Source organism: Oryza glaberrima, chromosome 1 (genome assembly GCF_000147395.1).
Source record: "Oryza glaberrima chromosome 1, OglaRS2, whole genome shotgun sequence".
NCBI classification, from domain to species: Eukaryota; Viridiplantae; Streptophyta; class Magnoliopsida; order Poales; family Poaceae; genus Oryza; species Oryza glaberrima.
Genome location: NC_068326.1, coordinates 1,374,724 through 1,376,841, shown reverse-complemented (window position 1 = coordinate 1,376,841; position 2,118 = coordinate 1,374,724). Strand labels below are relative to the sequence as shown.

General features: G+C 53.6%; 1 protein-coding gene across 1 annotated transcript; it reads right to left on the bottom strand.

Annotated features, from left to right (window-relative positions):
- Nucleotides 1-1,444, bottom strand: LOC127759831 (LOB domain-containing protein 40-like). Its single transcript, XM_052284050.1, has 2 exons — nt 1,169-1,444; nt 1-1,079 (listed from the first exon to the last, which is right to left on the bottom strand). Exons 1-2 carry the CDS (start codon nt 1,356-1,358, stop codon nt 343-345), a joined length of 927 nt encoding a protein of 308 aa, XP_052140010.1. The 5' UTR covers nt 1,359-1,444; the 3' UTR covers nt 1-342.
- Nucleotides 1,445-2,118: the final 674 nt, after the last annotated feature.

Here is a 2,118-nt window from a genome sequence, read left to right as displayed (position 1 = left end):
TCCCTTTCAGGTGCTATATATCGGTATCATAGTCACGCAAGCATACATCAAACTCTCTATACATGGAAAATATTGATCTCAAACTAAAAAGGATAAGAGATGAAAAGAGAAAAATGAATGTGACAGTGTATAGAAAAAAAAAGAAAAGGTGGATGATTATTACATCGATGTCTCCAATATTGGAAGACATCAAATACACACTAGCTAGCTCCTATGAATTAACACCTAATTAATTGACACTTATGACCGTCAAAATACTCCTCCTGATCCATATATATATTTCTCTATCAGTATATGTCCATTGGAAATTTGATCACAAATATTTAGGTATATATTGATCGGTCATTGAGCTGCTACTGAAGTTGAGATTGCCAAGCCGAGCTCCACCGGCTTCTCCTTCCGATGATCGTGTTGCTGCTGGCTGCCGCCGTCGCTGTCCGCCGGCTCGGTCTTTTGCACCGGCAGCGGCGGCGGCGGCGGTAGACCTAATGTGAGGTCAAGGCCGGCGTCGTGCACCTCGGTCGCCGCCGACGTCGCTCTCGGCTCCGGCTCCGACTGGCTGACGTGGGAGCCGTCCACGGTGTCGGCCGTGTCGTTGCTGTGGCCCTCGCTCTCCGGCGGCGCGGCGTCGTGGCTCGCCGACTCGTGGCTGAGCGCCCCGGGCGCCCAGTTGAGCGGCTGCGCCTGCCTTATCACATCGACGGCCATGGCGGCGGCGGGCTTGGAGAAGACGAGCTCGAAGGCGGCATGGTCGGACCTGTGGGCGGCGGCGGCGGCGCCGCCGGGCCTCTTGAACTTGGCGCGCGAGCTGATGTCAAGCCGGTGGAGGTCGGCAACCGGGCCGGCCGCGGCGCCATGGACGTCGCCTCTCCTGGCGCCGACGTGGCGGATGTCGCAGGTGGGGAGCGGGGGCACGGCGGTGGCGGACGGCGGCGGCTGCGCGATGGGCATGCCGCGGAGGACGGACTCGACGGCGGACTGGCAAAGCTGCCAGTTCCCCGACCAGAGGAGGCCGACGGATCCGTACACCGGGTTCAGCATCCGCCCGCAAGCCTCGTACAGCAGCGACCGGAATATGGCTGCACACGTACGCAACCCAAGAGTCAGAGAACGAACTCAAACGCCATGGCCATGTAGCTAGCTAGCAACAAGGGCTAAGCACACGTACCAGGACGGACGTGCTCGGGGCCGGCGGTGATGAGGTTGATGAGGCCGGCGCGGCCGTAGAACTTGGCGAGGAAGACGGTGGCGTTGGCCTGCGCATCGGGGCTGCGAATCCACTGCAGGCAGGGGCGGATAGCGCAGTTGTCGCTGCACCCCTTGCGCAGCACGCGGCACCCGTTGCAGCTCATCCGCATGATCCTCGCAAACTAACCCGCGCGGCTCGCCGGAGACGACGACCGGTGAGATCGAGCTAGCAATGCCGAGCTAGAGGTAGAAGGAGGAGGAAATGGTGGTGGGTGTGTGGGCGGAGAGGTTGGGTGTATATAAAGCATTGGGAGGTGGAGCCGTGGGTTAGCTCGGCAGCGGACTGGAAAGCCTCCGGTTTCCCTGGGAGTGGAAAGCTGGTTTTCTCCCCTACATGTGATGTTACCCTAATGCCCCTCACTGTTCCATCTCATGATCTCTCTAAGGTTCTTCTAAAACTTATAACTAAACTTTAATTACTTAGATAATTTTATATACATACTAGGTATGTGATGGTGATCGATCTGGCTGACCAAGTGGTCCTAGGTTGAATTAACTTGGTTATAATTAATATATATATATGGGAGTTGAATATATATTGTGTACTTGCCTCAAAAAGAAAGGGATCTGACAGAAGGTTCCGACTAATTAGAAACCCGGTATTAGGAGGAAAAAAAAGAAGTCATATGTTTACTCCATTCAAGCTATAGTAGTAGTACTGCTATAGCTGTTGCAATATGCTGACCTAGCTCGGAATGTATATATGACATGAAAACCACCTCAGTGTAGCAAACAGAAAACTAAATAGATAAGTGTAACGACTCTAGAACGAAGCTTAATTTACTTGATTAGCTGTGGTCTTGTCAAATCATCACCTTACTTCTCAACATTTAGTTGGTTTTGACGGTTTCTCCGCGAGGTAACATGCGC

Excerpts from the sequence above, each read along its gene's own strand:
- LOC127759831 (XM_052284050.1), bottom strand. The coding sequence starts at position 1,358 with ATGCGGATGAGCTGCAACGGGTGCCGCGTGCTGCGCAAGGGGTGCAGC. Across the intron at positions 1,080-1,168 it reads CCCCGAGCACGTCCGTCCTG|CCATATTCCGGTCGCTGCTG; the intron begins GTACGTGTGCTT and ends GTACGTGTGCAG.